Below are 21,261 nucleotides of genomic sequence, written 5' to 3' on the forward strand. Positions count from 1 at the left end.
AACAAATCACATGGAGAGTGTCATGTGACTTGACCTACGAACAAAATACCTCCGCATGCCATGCGAGCATGTCATACTTGTCAATTAATTAATTAACAGATAATCCAGTTGCATGTCTTCTCATATGCATTCTCGCTGCTTTGCCAAAATTGGTGTAGCGCTACATAAGCAGAACACAACACAACAAAATTAAGGCAGTCAATTAATATCACTTTAATTGAAAATAAATCTGTCTGCCCTAGCACAATATTTAATTAAAGATAAAATCTAATAATTTTACCAATATCAGAAGATAGACACATTTAGCCAAAATGTATCATTTCATCAGTATAAAGTAAGATCCAAAGTTTAGAAATCGTTCAACTTGAGCATTAGATATTTTCAATGATTAAAGCCTTTGCAATTAGATATCAGTACTAAAGTTTACCAAGGTGTTAGACCAGTTGTGTAGCTTGGTGTTTCATATCTAAAATGCTGTTGATTATTGACTAAATGTTTCATGCACTTAATTGACACCGAGACTAAACTAATTAATCACCAGAGATCAAGTCTATACAGTATGCTACAAATTTTTAGAAACTCATCCTAAAATACCTGCCACTTCAAGCGGAAATGATATATACTGTTTATAGATAATCATATACATAATCGGACAAATTAAACTGTTTGGTGTAACGTCAAATTTACAAATATAATTTTACATTATACTCTTAATTAAGCCAACTTTAGAGTGATTAAATCACTAAATTCTCAAGTGATTTGAAATATCATTGTACTTCATGATCTGCAGGTGACAAAGCCTTCCATAACCTAAAAGCTTCATTCAGTATTTGACTTCTCAATTTACCCTAGAGAACACCACAAACATCCAACTTTATTTCAATACATGTGTAAATATACGGACCTCGGGTACAACAACAACACACCTCAGAATTAATACTGCCAGACTCTAGCTGTTCTTCTACAAACATATCAAACGCTGAAAGATCTTGAGCTTTAGAATCACTAAGAGATTTCTACACAAGTTATGTGTTAAATCAATATTGAAGCTTAGGCAACAAGTAAGCAAGTAAGCAAACAAGCAGACAGACATATTAGCAAAAAATGCAAACATCTTACGTCTCGACTATGATTATGAATTCTTTTAAATGCAATCATCTCCTTGTTATAACGTTGACGGTCGTTTTCAAATTTCTCTTTGTAAACCTAATGACAAACAATAAGAATTGATCAATAACATCAAGTTGAAATATAGGGTCTACGTAAATACATATATGTATAAGACAATCGATGACAACTGCAGCTACACTGTAATTAATCAGGACTGTTATTCAAACAATTATGATATCACCTGCTTTTCTTCATCTGCCATTTCCTTCCACACAGCTGCAGCTTCTTTAACTGACTGAGTAGCAGCCATATGCTAGAACAGACAACTTATTAGCTTTTGTGAAAGCACTTTTACAAGCTAGAGTATAGTTTCTATATAATTAGCTTGAATGAGTACAGAAATGTAGAAAGACAAAGACTATGACACAATCAGAAAAGCTAGACCATAGCTCTAGTACTACAGCAAATCACATTCATTATCGTAATGTACAGTACAAGCCTCTCTACGAATTTAAAAATCTATTGTATACTTCAATTGGAACTGACATGCATCAAACATGGCTGAATTTTCCTTAGCACTAGTAATGCAATACCACTATACTGTCCTTACTTTTAATTAATTAATCAATTAAGTCATTACATCAAGATAAGATAAAACATATGATTACAGCTAGCACAAATCAATGATAATATCTATATCAGCCAAAACACTGCTGACCGTGACATAACAATTATGCAGTTCATAAATAAATCCCTAACAAATAGTGACCGTAGAAAGTACCAGATTTATATATGTCACCTTTCCTACTCGTGCAGTCTCCCAACTTGATCCCTCAACAAAAACTGACTAACATAAAAGCCAGAAAATATGAATCAAATACAGGTACAGCACAAGTAAGCAAAAACAATTCTAAAGAGCAATATGCAAATATCCTGCAACTACAACATCAGACTGGATGTAAAGACTACCATATCCATCACATGTACAACAACCTGTATCAATATGCCTGACATAGCAACACAGAAGTACATCATATGTGTAAAACTAGGAAAGCAACAAACCTGTAAAGAACCAGCCAATTGGCACTGCTTCCGATATTCATTTGCAAACAAGACAAATGGCCGTGTTGGTCCCTTGGGTGTCTGCAGTGCTTTCCGCTAACAGCAGAACATTCATTACAACATAATCTTAATATTAAATATTCACACAATTCTTAGGTCACTTCAGCTCTCTCTGCACGTTTTTGTCTTGCTTTCCTTTTCTTGTCCTGCCATGCAGCTAATGACTTCTTGTCTTCAACTGTTATGTGATCCTTGTAGACCTGCATTGCTTTCTTATGTTCATCCATTGCATAACGAGATTCTTCCTTATATGCCTGTCATTAAAAAAAAATTAACAGTATGTCAAATTGGTTGATAGAGCTATTCACAATAATCAAATTATTGTATATACCACCGCACTATAGCCCAATTTGGGCACTCCGAAAATTAGAAACACACAAGATAGCTACATCTGAAGCTCTCATATGTACATTGACTGCCAACACATTCTAAGTGAATGGTAGTGTTAACTCAAATTTCTTACATGTAACAATTAGCACAGACTGAACGAGGCAAGATCAAGTATCAGACAAGAGTAATTTCTTCAAACCATTCAGTAGTAGTCACATAAACATCCACCAAATCTAATTAAGTGAGATACTGCGTCAGAAGATTAAGTTTACCTACCTCTCTAATTATGTCATCTAAACTACCATATTCTTCGGCAGCAACTTGAATCAACTCAGCCATCATCATTCCTGCATCAGACAAGCAAAAGTTAGATCATTACCTACCTGTACATGACAAAATGCACCTTACCAGGGTATCTTCTCATTACATCATGATACACTTCCTTAAAGTACAGTTGGAATGCTCCCCTAGTAAACACAACAATCTCACCCACGTTCTGTTACTTATTCTAAATGTGTTAACAAGCACATTGGTTTCTTGGGTCGCCGTGAGAGAGCCTCTGGAGGTTGTAGTAATGTAGTTGACAAGAATTGATATCTGCTGTAAGTCATGATACCTACTGTAAACAAAGTAGTTACAAGTAGCCTGCGCATATGAGCACGTGCGCGCGTGCACACACACACACACACACACACACACACACACACACACACACACACACAGTTGAAGGAGCTGCTCAGAAGCTTTATGCCAGTATGTGTAGCTAATGGGTAAAACATAGCAGGCTGACCGTCATCAAAAAGTTTTTCGATTATTATCGCATAAGAAGATCAGCACCAATCTTCCAGACATCTGCGTCAGAAAAAGAAAACAAAACCTTTCTTCCTATCGATGTCAGCTGCATTAGTCCTGCATGTTCATTGCAACGTACATTGCTCGAGAACTTAATTGACAAAAAGTATGACAACTTGGCAGTGAAAAATAAAGTCTCATGTGGCATTATTAGGCACTGATAATTCCATTCGTCTTGGAACTAAATTTGAGCGCAGTGCACACGGGTATCCATGAGAGAATGAAAACATCTTTCCAGGTCATATCACAACTGCAGTACTTATGTGCATGTGCAGATCAAACCAGTGCTTCTTGGATTTCCTTGGATACTCCCTATTTGTTGTGTTGTGTCCTCTGTAGGTAACGCTATCCATGTATTTTTAAAGCAATTTAATTAAGCTAAATTTGCTTCTGTTAACGTAACTTAATTAATTAGGTTCAATTGCATCAAACTTTACAAACCAGACTGCATGATCTGGTTGAGCACAACATACAGTAATATAAACTAACTTTCTTTGATATTGCTAAATGCACTCTCACAACACAAACATGCATATTCATGCAATAATTTAATCTTATCTATTAATTAGTTAAATATTTCGCCCTAAAAACTAGATAGTGTGGTGATCGAGCTGTACATTTGGTAAATCAAGCTTTGCTGTAGCTATGTAACTATTATTAGAGTATACTCAGTGTCTTAACGCTAACCATTCGCAGCACGTATAACGTTAACAAACTTGTTGAGGAACGTCATTCTTGCATGCGCGTTGGAACGGTAACACCTAGAACCCCAACAATATCCAGACAGTCTAGATGCTACACCTAGATAGGACATCAAATTATCAAGACGACTACAATCTACAATCTCACTGCAGTAACTAACCTTCGCTAACATTCTTTAAAGTTCCTCGGAATACTGCTCTTCCCGCAGCTACACAACGGTATGAGTCAGAATGACCGTGTACACGACAGTGCTACGAAACAGTGTCCATAACAAAGATGGGATATAAAAACTGCAAATTTTACTGCTTTTTCAATCTCTGGATTGCTACTAAATTTAAAGAATTCGTACATTCAATACTGAAACTTCATTCTTCTTTGACAGACAAATCTGCATGTGCTTAGTTTGATTCAACAAGTTGATCTACAACCATATATCAATGGTACAGAGCAGCTATAGATTGTGCATGTCTACTAAGACATACTTTACAGAAAAACAGCCTCAAACTCACTGATGACCTACTAAGCATCTTGTAATACGACACTGCAACCTATAACAAAACCCCAAAGGCTCTCAGATTAATTAAATTACAACCAAACAGCAGCAGCTCATAATTACAATTCTATTTAATGGACCTGAATGCATGAGCAGATTAGTGTCATCTAGCTACACTAACCAACCTACAATACTACATTCACTCTTAACAACAGGCAATATATATGTGCAAGTCACATTTCAGCTACTCCTTCATCAGTTTAGTTCTCCTTTTAGTAACAACGTTCTTTTTGTAGACCTCAATCTTTTCCTCATATTCTTTCCTGTCTCGTGTTGCTCTCAATTGAAATGGCTACACCAGAGTATAGTACAATGAGATATTACTAGCATGTAACATTGTTTCTGAAAGTCATACTTTTCGTTCCTTTTCTGTCATGGTGATCCATTGATGTCTTGCCTCATGTGCTACGTCAACCATTGACTTTTCCTTGACAAAGTAAGCAAATTAAATGCCATTCAAATGCCTCATACTGTTTATATCTCGATCACTTGCCAATCATGCATATGTGACAATACTAACTAATAAAAATAAGCAGGCCGGTGTAATGGGTTGCTTCTGCGTATAAATGTGAATGTGAAAATATGTAAATATTTGCATGAGGCAAACAGATTATTGTTTTTTAACTCTTGATTCACAGACTGAATGTGCACTGTACATAAATCTAGGTATACACTAATAATAAGCTGCTGCATGAACTACTAATATCAGGGATGGCCAACTGGCACTATGGTGCCACAGGTGGCACCAGAGGCTGGTCTTGCATGTGCACCAAGCAAGCAAAGATTTTTGGAAGACTTAAGCACTCAAGCAGACGGTGACGTCACAACTGTGACTAAACACAAGACATTATGATCGATTGTACCATGATCATACAGTCACTCACTGCATACATACATACATGAGTATGTATGTATGTATGTATGTATGTATGTATGTATGTATGTATGTATGTATGTATGTGGCTCAATTGGTTAGAGTGTGCATTTGGAGATTGGCAACATCCGGGACCTTTGGGCCACATACATAAATTCCCTTGGGCAAGGAACTAACATACAATTGCCTCTCTCTCAGAGTGTCAGGTTCTGTCTACAGCAAGTACAGCAAGAGTGAAGTACATCATAGTGACTTCTGATAGTGACTTCTGCTACAGTAGTGTTAGAATAGTGATTACAGTATCGAACCTGGGCCTTAGGGGCTCTTGTATGTACGTATGTACAAAAAATGTATGTATGTATGTTTGTCATCAAGGTGGTCCTAAATTATGTTATAAAGATTCTATCAAGGCTAATATGAAATCTTGTGGGATTGACTTCCTGCATTTTGAGAAACTATCCAGTAATAGAGCAAACTGGAGATCTCTCTGCCATTCATCACTCCAACAGTTTGAAGAAAATCGTATTAGACATCTTCAAGCTCAACAATTGTTCCTACCAACAAGTCATTTGTTTGCCAATCTTGTGGCAAGGAATGCCGTTCAAAAGCAGGTGTTAAATCCCACCAGAGACACAGAGGACACTAAAGAGAGTCATCACCGTTATCAGTGGACATGCCATCATAATGTATGTATGTATGTATGTATGTATGTATACCACATTTAGCATCTCGTATCAAAGCAATCCAGAGACAATGACTTCGCCGCATGTTTTCAACCACTTCTTCTAGCACATGAAAAGATTTTATGAAATTCTGGTTTCAATCAAACAGCGATTTGTATCAATTGGGTCTAATGACATTCACAGCAGAAAACTGGCTTCCAACAGAGCGCTTCTTATCGACTCTCCCACCATTCTATAGAACACTAGTAAAAATCTGGAAAATTGTAGAAGGAGGGCGTCAAGTAGAACAGCCGTGTTCATATGAGGAGGCAATTCTGGAACCATTATGGGGAAACGCACTGATTAGAGACAAACATAATCGCCCCTTATATTTTCCATCCTTAGCAAGAGCCGGGTTCCACACAGTTAAAGATTTGCTACAGAAACCACCACCACAACCTCATACCAGGTCAGCAATTCTACCCAATAGTACAAAAGGCAATTCCATAAAGTTGGAAGAACCTTGTACATGAGAAAACATGGAATGAAAATACATGGACAGATCAGCTTAAACTATTTCTTCACAGTGGCAAACCACTTTCCATTGAAATGGCTACAACAAAACATGTTTATCAACAACTACGAGACAAACTTATTGAATCACCAATGTGCTATGAACATTGGCATAGACAATTTGCAGCAAATAGCCAGAAGTGGAAAACGATTTGGCATATTCCATTAGACTGCGCAATTAAGCCTGTTCAGAGAAATTTTCTATGGAAGTTCTTCCATAGAGTACTTTGTACAAGAGATAACTACTTAGCAAACAGAGTTTGGATGACATATGTCCTTCATGCAAAACATGCTCAGATCCCTTTGAGCATGGAGTGTCGTACATGGAAGTTATTACTAACAAAGCAAAAAATTTGCTTCAACAAATGGATATTAAGGTACAGGCACAGATGGAAAGATGCAATCTTTTAGAGGCTTTTGCTTTGGTTGACGGTGGTTTAAAGAATTTCCTGAGCATACTGGTGACAACATACTGGACAAAACAAGAAAAGATGCCATTAAAGGCTCTTGCAGCAGCCGTCAAGTCATTTCAGACTCTACATAAAGACAGCACAGTACAGCAAACGCTACACTGATCTTTTTCATTTCAATTTTTACTGGAAACCATTCGCAAAAATAGAAAATGAACAGTTAGTTACTCATAAATGATACAATGAGAAGTAATTTGATAGTGTTTTTATAATCAATTGTGTCTGTAACTGGGTCTTATGGATCTGTTGTAAATAAAACAGAAAAAATGAGTGTGCAGTTGGAGATTGACTACATCCGGGACCTTTGGGTCAGAGTTCAAGTGCGGGTGGGCCACATACATAAATTCCCTTGGGCAAGGAACTAACATACAATTGCCAAGAAGAAGAAGTGACATATAGACAGTGACTGATGATAGCGTTGTAGCGTTGTAGCGTTGTAGCGTTGTAGCGTTGTAGCGTCATAGCATTGTAGTAACCTGGGCCCTAAGGGTCCTTGTAACAAAAAAAAAAAAAAAAAAAATTATGTATCGTGAGGCCATTGTGGCTGCCACTTTTGACGTGAAGCTCCACCGACCATTCAATGTTCTGTGATTAGAACCACTGTTCAAGCTCTTCTTTGCTTTCAGTGGTCACTACTAACCTTTGTGGCAGGGTTTCTACACCATCCTCTTTCAGTCTGAGTAGTGTGTGAGGAACAGGTCTCAACTAAGGATGTCATTACAAGCCTGACAAGCAAAGTAGAGGAGAGACAAGTAATGTGCGTGACCCAAACAATGCGCCATTGTTTCCAAATCACGTTCAGATCAGAAACCGCAAAAGACCTAATTTTGAGTAATGGATTAGACATTGGTGGACAGCATTATCAATGTACCTCACTATCCAGAATTCAACCAAACAATCCACCAGCATTGGTAACGTGTAAACTTCCCTATGAAATGCCGGATTCCACTATCAAAAGTGTACTCAGTCGATATGGACAGGTTATGAAGGTACACACAAGATGTTACTCATTTGCACCTTCCATTGAAACAGATGTGTGAGTTGTAAACCCAGAAGGTACACTTCCAACATCTTACCAAGTTGGAAGATACCTTATAAGATTCTATGTACGATATGCCGGGTAACCTACTAAATGTTACAGGTGTAATTCCTCTACCCATTACATCAAAGATTGTCCTCATCCACCTACCTTTTAAACTTGTTATAAGAGTGGAAAAGAGGGGCACATATATCTTACATGTGCAAACAATGCCAACATTGATTTAGGAATCACTAACAATCAGCATCTTGTTACCATAGAATCTTCAACACCTGTCAATCCACATGTTTCTGACAACTCACAAGCAGAAGATGATAACACCTGGACCACAGATGGCCGGTCATGGATGGATGACGCAATTTACTCTGATATCACAGAATCAGCACATAACATGTAACACGGATAATGACAGTACATGAAGGAATACAACTTCAGAGTGGAGACAATATCAGCACAAGGAAGAGAGGCGAAAGTCAAACTGAACAGACAAATCTCTGTACAGCACCAGAATCTCCAGATAAACAAAGACAGAAGACAAAGAAGAAAAAAACTACAACAACAACAAATGGAAGAACAAATGAGCAGCACAGTGAGTCGCAACAAATGACTGACACTACAGAGATCGAGCAGATCTCTGAGAGTGCGGTGACTGGAGACACTCAATCAAGTTGAGTTTAGGATAACCGTTTTGTGTTGATTATTTTTTCTTTCACGTACTTCTGATTCAAACCATAAATCACAATGACAGAGTTAAATAATATTGCACACAAAAATGTTCAAGGAATGACCAATCCCATTAAACAAATGCGAATCGCAGAATGGATGTCAAAACAACAGATAGATATTTTGTGTTTGCAGGAGACATATACCATACCAAACAATAGTAATTGGCAATCAGAATTTTCACAGCACACCACTTTTTATGTATACAGCAATCATTCTTGTGGTATCTCTGTAATTATAAACAACAACTGCAGCTGGGATGTCGATGCCTAGCCACAGACACAAATGGCAGGTAGCTTTTGCTCAGACTCGCTTATGGTAAGACAGAATTTGATCTGTTGACCATATATGCTTCAAACATTCCAATGAACTGCAGAGATTTCTCTAATGAGGTCAGTGGGCTGATGACTTCGGAAAAAACTGTATTGTTTGCGGAGACTTCAACTGTGTCATTAGTCCAAGCAAAAATCGAAAATCAAAATCTTGGCTAAATCTGAGATCAAGTAACACAAAAGCTTTACAGCACGTCGTTGCAAAACTCGATCTCATAGATATTTATAAGAAACAACACCTGGACACCCCGAGATACACCTGGACGAGAGCTCATAGCAAAGCTGCTGCATGTCTAGATATGTTCTTGGTTTCATCAACTCTATAGGCATATCTTAAAGTACTTCAGTACTTAGCTCTGCATTTAGTGATCATTTTTAAGTGTCAATGAGAATCAGTGTACAAATGGTGAAATCATATGGTCGTGGATGTTGAAACTTCAATTCAACACTTTTAAGAGAAAATCATTCAGACAAAGCATAGTGGACTTCTGGTCTCACTGGAAATACCAGAAAGAACGATTTTCTTCCTTAAGTGAGTGGTGGGATGCTGGCAAAGCAAAAATTAAAGATATTTCTCAACATTATGGCAAAAGACGTCAGTGGCAGATTCTCAAAATTAAAGCAGGACTTGAATGATCCAAGGAACGTGCCCAGGAAGAATTATAATTAGGTAACACGTCTGCCATAGCCAAAATAGATTTCTTTAGAGAACACATACAACAATATAAAAGAGAAAACATATGAGGTGCTCAAATACGCAGTAGAGCTCAATGGGTGGATTCAGGAGAGACATCGAAAAAGATCTTTGCAACTTCCGAGAAAATTAAAGGAGAGAAAACTACATTTCTCACCTAACACATGATGGAGTAGAAGTTTCAGACCAACCCAACATTCTACAGGTTGTACATGATTGCGACAGTAATCTATACCAAGAGAAGACAATTAGCAATGAAGCTTGTGAACATATGGTCTCAGCAATCGACCGTCAACTATCGGCATCAGACAGAGATAATTGTGACTGTCCGTTTCAGATCTAGGAACTAACTGCTGCTCTCAAGGAGATGAAAACAAACAAATCTCCAGGTCTAGCAGTCTGACTACACAATTTTATTGGTCTTTCTGGTCTTTACTGTCACAAGACTTCTTTCATGTCGTCACTGAAATCTATGAGTCCAGACGAATGTCTTTGTCTATGAGAAGGGAAATCATTAGACTCATTCCAAAGCAAGGAGACATCAGCAAGTTAACCAACTGGCGACCGATCAGTCCTCTCAACGTCAATTACAAACTAATAGCAAAAGTTTTGGCTAACAGACTGAAAAAGGTACTGGAACAGGTTATTCATCCATACTTGGTGGAGTATACATGACAATTGTGCCACTGTGCGAGATGTCATTCATTTTTGCGAGAAGACAAGCCAAGACGCAGCAATAATTGCGGAGCGTAGCAAGGCTTCTAATCCAAGTCGCATAACAGAAAGGGGCATGGTCCTATATGGCAATCCATCGAGCTCTCGGTATATATATATATATATATATATATATATATATATATATATATATATATATATATATATATCTGTACACACGAACCTCAAATTTCTCCTCTCCACGACCACATTTCATTATAAGACCTACTACAAAAAATCCTTCTCGTGTTCAACTACAGATCAGTATAGGAACGATACGTGCAAGTGACCAAAACGACAAAGAAAAAGCCTCATTGCCCCATCCTTTTGTGTTGTAGCTAGGGATTGTGTGTACTTGACAACCAAGAAACATCTACATTAGCTGAATGCCACCTACAGTCAACTATTCACACGTCCCATATTACGATCAATCCTTTACTACATTGTGCTGCATCTAACACTGTTGATAGTTAATGTTTGCTGATATCAATTTCTATGTCAGTAAATACCATACCACTGTCGTTACAACGGAACTGAGTGCATACCTAGACTGTACATTTCAATTGTCTTGATCACGATCGCAAAACAACGACTACCTATACCAGGCTTATAAACGTAATCTAAACTACTAGGAAGTTTGCATGTTTACTTCCATGACAGCTAGGGTTTCAACAAATACGTATTGTCTAGCTAGGACGCGGTGTTTCAGTACACAATCAAAAAACTCTGTTGGACGTGTTACTCACCAATGCGACAACTAGTATCTCTAGACCAAATGAAAGCTTTTGATTGTGTCAGTTGGAAATACCTTGCAAAAAGATTATCAAACTTTGGTTTTCGCGAAACCTTTTGTAGTTGAATAAAAATCCTGTATGACAATATTGGTAGCCACATTATTGTTAATGGGTGGTTGACTAGTCGTATTAAGCTGGGAAGAGGAGTTCGTCAAAGGTGTGACCTATCTCCAATGTTATATGTTCTGAGTTTGGAACCTCTGGAGGCTGCTTTTCGACAAAACCCTTCCATGCGAGGGTGTCCAACCTTTAGTGATGCAGATCATGAGACAATAAATTTAACTTGTTATGCGGCCGATATGACATTGTTTGTCTGCGATGACGTATGCTTTGGTGAATTAGACAAACAGTTGTCACTTTATGAAGAAGCTAGTGGGGCCAAGCTCAATCTGCTTAAATCTGTTGGATTATGGCTTGGGCAATGGAATAACAGAACGGACAGTCCATTAAAAATCAAATAGCAAACTTCTGAACTAAAGATTTTAGGTCTGTTCTACTGTCCGTCTTACTACGACTCAGTGAGAAAAAACTGGTCAGTTGCAATCCAGGACTATGTCCCCAATACAGAGGTCTTGTCTCGTTGCAACATCAGTGGCATGGATGTCTTTACAATAATACAATTAAGGTGAGCTGGTCATGTATCACGTATGTCGAAGGAAAGAATTCCCATACAGCTCCTATTTGGTCAGTTGAATTTGGGGCAATGGCATCAAGGGGGTCTTAAAATGAGGTTCAAGGATGCTCTGAAACGAAACCTCAAAGCAAATGGACTTGATTATCTTCAATTTGAGAGACTAGATCGTACGCAATGGAGATATCTGTGGCACTCCTCTTTGAAATATTTTGAGGACAATCGCATCAAGAACTTAGAGCAAAAACATAAACGTAGAAAGGAATGTGTTATTCCAACTGGTGACAGTTTTACTTGTCCATCATGTAAAAAGAAATGCAGATCAAAAACAGGTTTAGTATCTCATCAAAGACATGCAGGGCACTGACAGGTCATCACCGATACGGTGGACTCACCATCATCATGTCTGTATGTACGTGTGTATGTACTATGTAGTTAGGTAAGTAGCCTCAAAGCAGTCTAGCGTGGACATGTCATTTCTGTTGGCACTAGGATGTGTTCCTCGTGCCACACCAAGGCACCAGCAACTTGGCCACCCCTGACTATGAGCAATCAATCTCTTGCAATTGATGTTTCTGTACTAGGTTAGCCAAAGTCCAATGAACAATGATAATATGGTCATAATGTTAAATCAAAACAAGTCTACTATCACGTTCTCATGCATCATCCTTAGTTATCACCTCACATGTAAGACAACTAAAGAGTAAAGGCTACACACACTCAACAGTATATAAACTATACAGTTGATATTCCGCCAATATGATATTACCTCTTTGCTAATAGCTCCTGTTTCCATTTGATGGGCAAGAAACAGAGCAAATGCTGGCTTTGGCTTTTCAATTGCAACAGGAGCCTGTAGAAAAAAGGATAATTAAGCTACAATCGACTAAGATTGATTCAACACAGTGTAAACCGCAGAATTGATTCCATGAAGAATTTGAAAGTCCCTCATCTCCTCTCGGTAACGAATTACAGCAGCAGCTGCTTTGTCTTGATAAGGCTACAACAAATACACATTAATTAATTTTAATATTTAGTAAACAAACAGACAAAATTTCTTGATATTACTTGTTTCTCAATCTCAGTCATCTCTCTCCATTTCTGAGCGGCTTCAACCATCATTGTTGGACCAAATGTCTACAAAATAAATATGAATATGTAAGACATACATTAACATATGTGCTGCTTACACTTGAGTTACTAATAATAGCATAGTCCTTCACAAACCAGTTGAAGGCACCACTTGCCTTTTTAGGTGGATTCAGAGCTCGATACTGGAACAGATGCATAAACTAAATTTAGTCTGACACATGCTACAACACAGACAGACTTGAAATAGAAAAGTTAAGACATGACACAATGACAGACCAAGATATAGTAATTGGTCATAGCGTGATAACGTACTTGTGCTCTTTTCTTCTTTTGTACTGCTTCTTCTTTGTGCTTTGCCTTAAATTCAGCAAGTTTAGCTTTTTCTTCATCTGACAGAGAGCTGTAGTATTTCGTCGATTCTATTCTAAACTCTTGCATCTCAGCTTGGTATCGAGCAATGTATGCCTGAACAGACGAGTAAACAACATACAAGATATCGACACACAATTATTAAAATAGTAAATAATTGCACCTCTTTCATGGCATTACTTAATTTGTGGTATTCTTCACTGACTTTCTTCACTACTTCTTTCATTGAAAGACCTAAGTTCAAGTAGATATGCCAATGTGCCACGACACCAGCTCACCATAACAGCAACATTATTTCATGTTCATGTTATCATACATTGTTTTCACAAGGTACTTTGGCCACACAACAGTGTGGAGCTACAGTAGGATGCCAAGTAACACCACTTATTCATATCATAATATGATAGCCCATCCATTATCATGTATAGATTATGTGGCTCCTGCATACATAGGTACTATGAATAAAAAAGAAACTAGCAAACTAATAACTTGATCAAAAGAAAAATTGTACTAACACACATGATAATCACAGTTCCACTGCATACACTGTGATTTAATAATGAATATGCTAAAGCTGGATTTCTACTAAAACATCATACTGTAACATATTGTACACACAATCATCACACACAATCTTCAAAAGAGCTTACGCGCATGCCTACATCCCTACACCAGATTATAATGCAAAGTAACTCAAATAGGTATTCTAGATATAGAAACTTTCATTCCTACACGTCTCAACAAAGATTAACTAATCATTAAGTCATCTCTCATATGAGCAATTTGAAATAACATCTCTACACATCATGCTCCAGTGCAGTACAGCATATACATACTGTAGTTGTGACCAACCAAAGATACATTGGTTGCAACACAAGGATCAATTATGGACACAGTAACTTCTGGTTGTTTCAAATGCAAGTTCCACAGTCGTGTCTTAATTATCTCATTTAATGGAACAGGGCAGTGCTCAACCTTTCAGCCTGCATGGGTCTAGCCTAGGAATTTGAGTACATTCAACTAGTCATCAATTTTAGTAAGACAACTCTTAAACTGATAATTGAGATTTATTTAATTAGCATAATCAGAGATATCTCAATGCTTACCTGGTTCCTCATCTTGTATTCTTGATCGTATTTCTTCCAAAAACATCAAGAAAGGAGTCCTTGTAATCATAAATTGATGATTTTTTATTCACGTACGATAGCCTTACAAATCACTTAAGACAAACTACAATAATGCTATGTATACCACATTGTATCTAAATTACCGGTACACCTCTGAAGGTATGTTCTAACAGTAATTAGTCAAATGGTCACTTGATGCTACGTAGACTTGTCACAACATCAAACTAGTTGTCAAGTTTACTTAACCATTAGAATATGCCCTTCACAGTTTTGGAGTGCTGTGAAACTGTGCACATTCACCTACCGTAACAACTAATGGTAAGAAAATTGGTTAGACTCAAAGTTTCATCTGACCTACCTGCTGTTATCTTATAATTGGCAAATTCAAAGAAAAATTGCAACAAATTCCATACTGACATAATTCCAGTGTGCCCAACCTCTTCATTTGCAAGTCATGTTTACATTCCTGCACAGGTTTTACTTTAGAATGTACGTATTATGAACTAGAAAAAACATTACATCTACACTACAGAAAAAGGCCATGTATTAGATTACTATGGACTACTACGTTTTGACATTTTTGAAGTCACCAAGTGAACTGGATATCTATGTGTGCATGCATACCGTAGAGTTGTAGAGTTTTGTGGTAATTAAGCTTCAAGTTGGTGACTAGTGTAGTTGAGTTGTGTTCAAGCTAGTACACTGACATTCAGAGCAAACTATGTTATAAAAGATATTGCAATGTTAATTAAAGAAAATTTTGAGATGAATCATTAGAAGACTTAGATACAATCTATGCATATGCCGAGTGGTGTAGCTACGAGGGTTCAGTAAACTGAATCTAGAGTGTGATCTTTTCGTACTACCTGGCAATCTAAACTCTTGACCTATGTACAGAATTACATTCATCACATCTGTTGCTACTTGTGGTGAACAGTGATCACCTATTTCCCAACCGTCACAACTTTGGAAGCCTGTATATCGTACGTCTAGAACACAAACATTCAAATATCCTTTCTGTGTACTGGACATTTCCTCCCGTAGACTAAAGACTGATTCACACTGACTACGCAACGTAACATAACGTAACATAAGGCAAATTTGCGTTATGCAAGATCATTCACACTGGCAAATTTTGTTGTCGTAACGTACCGTGTTGACTTCGTAACGTAACATAAGATGTGAGATGGATTCAGCTTTTCCCGGTTGACGTAGGCAATTATCCAATCATGGAGCAGTGCATGGGTGTCTCTTCTGAGCATGCGCATTTTACTGCTGTAAGATGGTACCGATGAGCAATTTAATGACCTTGTACACAAGTATCCGTGTTTGTACAATGTGGTCAGTCATGCTCATTTCATTGATTAGAGTTTGGTATTCCCCTAGAGCCTGCCTGCACTGGAAACTCTATCTCATCCACATTTTCATTTCGTGCTTTGTCTCCGAGAAATAAGAAGAAGCAGTACGAAATGACGTTTCCTCTGCTTAAATGTGATAAAAGTTTCCATGCGTGACGCCATGTACAGGACGCTGAACATATAGGAGATCCATGTGAATGCTATCTAGATGGCATTTTACATTACGTTACGTTACGTAGATCGCCCTACGTTGATAAAATACGTTACATTACATTACGTGCTCAGTGTGAATCAGCCTTAAGGGCCCAGATTGCATCTAAACTAGTGAGTTGTTAGCAGTTTTAGCACATTCAGTAGCTTGTTGGTTCAAGTTTATTAAATAAACAATTAATATTAATTTGAATTTTTCATAATTAATAACAGGCTATTCCAGTTACTCCCCAGGCAAGGGGCCAAAAAAATGAATGACATTTTCTTGTTCACACAAGTTAGTATTATAAAGGGAAGAAAGCTATGGATTTATTTATTAATATCAGTAGCCTTAGATACCGGATTGCAAGTGCACATGCCTTTTTTATTCTGGAGTCCAGGGCACGCAAGGTAAAAGTATTCTAAGAGGGAGTCTGTGCCAAAGTTGTATTTTCTGATGGGGAGAGAAGATTGAAGAGTGTGATGTCATCGATACCTCTGCCTGGAGTGTAACTGAAACAGTCCAGATCTGACTACCATATGATTGGTGTTTTGTGAGATTAAATTTTTGTGATTTCCCACCTGCAGCCATTATAGTACAAGCATTTTGTGACAAATTTTGAGTCAACCTTAAACTAATTGCAATACAAGCTTTTTCAAGTGTTTTGTATACAGAAAAGTGTCCTCTATAACATACTAAAAGTCTTAAGGAATATCTGCAGGGAAAAGTGTCAAAAAAGTGGTCATCTGCTAACATACTCATTGCCGATTCTACACCATCTTTTATTGTATATATACCAATGTTTTAGTAGGATTGTAAATTAGTTTAAACTTTCTGTGTTTTTTCAACTACTTAATTGTAAAGTCTATAGTATAATAAGTAGATAGAAGATTTATGAGATGTAATAGTTACTATAGTCAACAATTATTATGTATTCAATCATTGTTATTGTCTTCTTCTTCATCATCAACATTATGATCATCAACATCAACACCTTCTTCATATGTCAGCCAGTCTGAGTTTATACAGTCAGATCCTCTGCAGTTGCCACAGGCAGGGGAGCATTTCACATTGTGCTTCTTGCATGTACACCTTAATGTACTGCAATCAGTCTGACAATTACACCTTATCATACGTAGGAGCTCATCAGGAGCTGGAGGCAAGTCAGTCTGGACTGGCTTAAGTCCTTCTTCACTCTCTCTCCACCCCCATTCTACTGGCGTAAGTACAACACCAGAACCTTTCCATTGTTGTATCTGAAAGTATACATGGAGACTGTGGTACTTTGCTGCAGCTGAAGTAGGTGGCAGAGTCTGTGGTTGAATATGAGATGTTTGAGTAGCCACCTTCTCGCAGAAACGCGTATAACGCAGCGAATCAAGTCTTTCTGCAGGTTTTCCATTGTACAAACAAACCAATGCTTGCTCTCCTGCAACAACAACATCTTCAGGGAAAGCTGACTGTGCATCGAACACCTTAGCTTGCTCTCGAAAGTGTGTACTTGATTTGAACTTCTTAAGGAAAGTTCCTTTCCGATGCCATACAGGTGGGAGGTTGTATCACATCCAAGGATGGCATGCAGAAACAGCATGTGAGTGCATATTTCAGGGCCTAGCTGTTCCTTGACAACCTGGATGTTCCACACGCGCGGTTTCTTTGTGCTCTTCTTTGGCTCTGGTCGGAAAAACACTCTGTGAGAGTGCAAGCTTGAGTGATAGCACAACAGTATAAGAAGGTCTGTGTCATCACCAACCAGGAGAGTGGTTGACATTGTGGCAGACTCCACTGATTTTTGTACAATTAGCAAATCAGCATCCCCTGGAGCATGATGCACTTTGCAGTTGTTCATCTCTAGTTGATCTCCGAGCATTTTGATGAACTGCTGCTTGTTGGTCTTGTTGGCTAAAAACTTAGCCTCCGACATTGTAAGCTGCATATTGCTGGTAAATGCTACAGTTACTCCAGCATGCCCTTTTGTTCGCCTTTCATGCGTTGTGTCTTTCGTGGATTTGCCACTGTAACCATCAAACACGACAACTGCTTCTCCATCCTTTTTTAGACATACCTTGTGTACACTGAGCATATCTCTTGGTATGTTGCCCCTCGCGTCCATGGGATGCAGTGAATGAGTGCACCGCCATCCAGCACATACTGGACTTCTCCAGTTAGCTCAGAAATGTCTGGTGCCAATAGATTCCAGATGGCATTTGCCAGCACTGGCTTCTGTGGCTCCCGAAGAAGTAGTGATGAGTCAAAGAGGGCTGGTGGATAACTACATAGCTCATACCTGAAGACATTTTCAAAATTTTCAGTTGCCTTTGCAGCAATTATCGTGAGTCTCTGGAAAAGAAGTTGTGGGTCAATCTGCACTGCAATGCCATCAACTTTGACTGCATTCTTCGTGTCTAGAGTGATGATCTGGTCTTTCTTCTTGAAATTATATTCTGCTACAGTCTTCCCCTCCATGCTAATCAGAATTGCATTTCCAACATCTTCTGCTTTGTCAACATTGACGGTGCTGTGTGCATGTACTCCTGTGGAGATGCTTCTTAGACTGGTATCGGAAGTGAAGGGGTTCATATCTCAAAGATGCTTGAGAATTTTGTGGGAATCTTTCCCGTCACGAGCTTGTCTAGCCTTGGTTATATCTTTGTTTTGCTCTCCTGTGTTGTAGCTAACCCCAGTCAGCTCTTGCATGGCACAGTTCACGTCAGCACAAGCTGGCTTAGACAACAACCATGTCAAGCATTGCTGCTCAGTCATCCCTCGTCCTCTTGTTGGACTTCCTGGTAGGAGCAGCAAAAACCATGACGGTGCAGAGAGTCAATGAGGAATCGCGATGCAAAATGATGACATAGCTGCACACCTAGACCAACCTGTAGTGGTGCCAGTAACACTCGTGGTCGAGCAGCCTGCATTATTGCTTGTCCAATGGAGGCAATTTTTTCTGAACTGCTTTTCCCACAATCAGTCCTTCAAGCAATACTCTCAAGGTTTCTGGTAGGAAGTTGATGCATTCATCAGAACCTAACTCATCACAAGTTGGATAGATTTTGTGAGATGTTTCCACTGCCTTGATGTCGTCCCTAATCAGTTTAGCAGCAGTTTCTACTATCTTCATTATTTCTGTGTCAAGATCAGCTTTCTGTTGATTGTAGAAGTCATGGAGCACCGCTCTGGCCTTGTTCTAAAGGTAACGACATTGGGCTTATCATGATCTCAGTTTCAATAATAGTATATCCAAAATATTCCTGGAGTTTCTGCTGCATGGGTGGGTAGCTGTTGCACCATGTTCTGAGTCAGCCAGATTATCTTCCATATGGCCAATTAGATCATTGATCGTGATCCGTTCGTCATCATTTTCTTCAAGAAAACTAGCAACCTCCAGAAATGCATCTGTTCTTTCTTTATCTTTTGGGCGACCTAATTTTGCCCTTTTCAAGCTGCTCATTTCTTGCTGATAAATTGCTGATATCTGTTTCTTCGTACGAAAATTTACACTACACCCTCCGTGGTACACTGCGTCTGCAGCATGAAGATCATGAATATGCAAAAGTCTTGCTTGTACAGCATCTGCCCAGGTATCACCTCTTTCATGACACATTGCTAGAATTGTGTCCCTCAATTCGACTGTTTGCACAGGGAAAACATTAGAACTTCTTCTCTTTCTACCCAACTTCGCTGGTGTGCCACAGAAGAAACAATCCGTGCTGAAGTTAAACTGCTTTTCTGCTGACCTAAGTTGATGCCTTGCAGTGTCTACAGCTGTACCATATTTTTACTTGCCTAGTTTAGCAATTCTGGCTATTTGTTGAGGGTTGCAGTATTTTCGACGGCTTTCTTGGTGTACTTGTTGCCCAGCTAGAGAGTGGATAGTGTCATTCCTGGAATTACTTGCCTTGTTGATACTTGCACTTCCCTTTTCTCCCAGAGTAGCAGTTGGTGATGTCCCTTCTAAAGGTTGTTTGCAGATGATACAATCTTCAGACACCTCTAACGTGTCCATTGCCACGTTGACAAATCTAAAATATAATCATAACCTTTCCAGAGTGGTTTCTACATGAGAAAACGACAATAATCCGGAAACAACGGCGTTTTCAATCACGGTCTAGTCTAATCGCCGATGGAGAATCCTTGAACAAGTCTCCAGTGAGGTATTTGTTCTTCACTATAGTGTTTCTACAGTATCCAATGCGATATCTGTGTTTCAGAAGAACTGTAAGTTAGACATAGAGAGTTTTGGAGGTCACGTGATTTGAACGCTACCAGAGATGATACGCTCACTTCCCCTCAAAGAATTCACTAAGACTTTTAGTATGTTATAGAGCACACTTTTCTATGTAGGAAACAGTTGAGAGAGTTTGTATTGCAATTTGTTTAAGGTCAAACCACATAATGCCTGTACTATTATGCAATTTCTAACGAATGTTACTATTTCACTACGTAGTATGTTTGCAAATTTAATTTTGCCAAAATCAAACATCGCAAACTAAGATACCGCAAACATTCCAATCTTACTGTAACAAGTTAATATTAATAAATCGATTTAACCCCCACTGGCTATATGCCACTGTCATGCCCTTAACTAGTTAATATAAAATTAGACAATCAGTCTCTCTCTAGCTACAAGTTCTGCACACACATGCATACATCGCAACTTTCAGCGTAAACATGAGCAAGCAGACACAAAATACAGTAACAAATGATACGCTCAAACTTACCTAGGCTTCTTTGGACTATTTCTTAGCACTTCTGGTGCTCCTTTCAATTTTCTGAGGGTCGACTTCTCTCTATACGGCTCAAACAGACACAAGTGTCCCCGATTTGAGCGCAGAGACAAAAGGCAGGCCGTCATACGCATCGCATTACACCTGCGAATCGCAAACAGCACCGAAGACATCACAGCACCACGTGATATAAAAAGCGCTGCCCCGTTGCAGGGAGTGCGAG

The 21,261-nt window shown here is 38.5% G+C and overlaps 2 protein-coding genes across 4 annotated transcripts; both read right to left on the reverse strand.

The window, feature by feature from the left end:
• Positions 1–20: 20 nt before the first annotated feature.
• On the reverse strand, positions 21–4,759 carry LOC134183590 (uncharacterized). The gene is made up of 15 exons (XM_062651174.1): positions 4,733–4,759; positions 4,599–4,664; positions 4,466–4,537; positions 4,277–4,367; positions 4,102–4,215; positions 3,091–3,181; positions 2,971–3,029; positions 2,839–2,909; positions 2,334–2,486; positions 2,173–2,268; positions 1,352–1,423; positions 1,120–1,206; positions 927–1,016; positions 777–848; positions 21–160 (listed from the first exon to the last, which is right to left on the reverse strand). The coding sequence occupies exons 1-15, from the start codon at positions 4,757–4,759 to the stop codon at positions 89–91; spliced, it is 1,233 nt and encodes a 410-aa protein (XP_062507158.1). The 3' UTR covers positions 21–88.
• On the reverse strand, positions 4,684–21,216 carry LOC134183472 (high mobility group protein B4-like). 3 transcript variants are annotated; one of them, XM_062651020.1, is made up of 10 exons: positions 21,033–21,216; positions 14,743–14,801; positions 13,800–13,870; positions 13,580–13,732; positions 13,423–13,449; positions 13,244–13,312; positions 13,089–13,175; positions 12,945–13,028; positions 5,025–5,096; positions 4,684–4,961 (listed from the first exon to the last, which is right to left on the reverse strand). In XM_062651020.1, the coding sequence occupies exons 1-10, from the start codon at positions 21,209–21,211 to the stop codon at positions 4,854–4,856; spliced, it is 909 nt and encodes a 302-aa protein (XP_062507004.1). In that variant the 5' UTR covers positions 21,212–21,216; the 3' UTR covers positions 4,684–4,853. The 3 variants fall into 3 exon arrangements, with proteins under 3 accessions (XP_062507004.1, XP_062507003.1, XP_062507005.1); XM_062651019.1 differs by having other exon boundaries at positions 13,366–13,449; XM_062651021.1 differs by lacking the exon at positions 14,743–14,801 and having other exon boundaries at positions 13,366–13,449.
• Positions 21,217–21,261: the final 45 nt, after the last annotated feature.

Source organism: Corticium candelabrum, chromosome 8, assembly GCF_963422355.1.
Source record: "Corticium candelabrum chromosome 8, ooCorCand1.1, whole genome shotgun sequence".
NCBI classification, from domain to species: Eukaryota; Metazoa; Porifera; class Homoscleromorpha; order Homosclerophorida; family Plakinidae; genus Corticium; species Corticium candelabrum.